The sequence below is a fragment of the Arachis ipaensis genome, chromosome B01 (genome assembly GCF_000816755.2).
Source record: "Arachis ipaensis cultivar K30076 chromosome B01, Araip1.1, whole genome shotgun sequence".
Lineage (NCBI taxonomy): Eukaryota > Viridiplantae > Streptophyta > Magnoliopsida > Fabales > Fabaceae > Arachis > Arachis ipaensis.
The window spans coordinates 98,767,788-98,768,945 of NC_029785.2; the positions used below are offsets into that span (position 1 = coordinate 98,767,788).

At 25.1% G+C, this 1,158-nt stretch overlaps 1 protein-coding gene across 1 annotated transcript in view; it reads right to left on the minus strand.

Annotated features, from left to right (window-relative positions):
- LOC107609648 (serine/threonine-protein kinase HT1) overlaps window positions 1–1,158 on the minus strand; it is a 6,066-nt gene that overhangs the window by 4,130 nt on the left and 778 nt on the right. The window contains exon 2 of the mRNA XM_016311659.2: window positions 912–1,157. Within this exon, the coding sequence (XP_016167145.1) occupies window positions 912–1,157 (246 nt within the window). The remainder of the gene's footprint in view (window positions 1–911; window position 1,158) is intronic.

A 1,158-nucleotide genomic window follows, 5' to 3' on the forward strand; every position in this document is an offset into this window, starting at 1 on the left:
CTTTTTAAAATAACATATAAATTATTCTCTCTGATGTGTTATATTTTAATAAATATTTATTTATTTTAAATTTTTAGTAAAATTTGTTGGATGACTAATTTATCTAATAAAATAAAAAATAAAAAATTAATTTTGGATCATTAAAATTTGCTGAAAATTTAACAAAATATTTAAAAAATAATGTTATATATTACTCTTTTATTTTTCACAAAAAATCTCTGATTTCTAACAAAAATTAAATAAAAATCCAGACTTTCATTAAAAATAATTGCAAACTAGCTACATTAATTTTTAAAAAACAAGATATAAAGTGTTTCAATTTCTTTCCTTTTTTTCATATAATTCGAAACCAAATTGTACAGAATAAATTTCCAAATTTAAAAATTTATTTGACATGGTAAACTTTTCAAATTGAAAATTTTCACGGTGACACTAATTTATATTTTTTTTTAATTTATCACATCAATATTTTAGTTTAGAATTTAGTTAATATAAGAAAATTTTTAAATTAATATTTTAATAAATATATAACAAATATATTAAAATAAACATCAAATTAAAATGTAAAACATTAAAAAAGATAATTTACATATTATTTTAGAAAAAATTTAGTAGAACTCACCACATGTGTGTGTGTTAACAATGGTCTAACCAATTCATTTTTTCTTCGTAGTGCTAAAAATTGCAATATTGTCGTGGATAATAATAATAGAGTAAAGTATCATTTTTGTTCCTAATGTTTGGGGTAAATTTTGTTTGTGTCCCTAACGTTTAAATCGTCTTATATTATTGTATCATCATAAAATAATAAAAAAAAATAAAAATCTAATAGAATAAATAATTATCAAATAATATTTAAGAATTTAGTGGAATCCATTGTATTTGAGTTGAGAGAGAGACAAAGAGCTTACAGTAATGATATTAGGATGGTGCAAGCGAAAGAGAAGCGCAACCTCAGAAGTGAAGTGGTTCTCAAGCTGAGCAGCCAATTCCTCATCCTCCTCAGGCTGGCTCACAAGCTTGATGGCAACATCGATGTGCTTGTATATCCCTCTGTATATCCTGCTGTGCCTTCCAGAAGCGAATTTCGAACCTATGAACAGCTGTGACAGATCAGCACTCCATTCCTCTTCTCCCTCTCCTTTAATGGCGGCACCG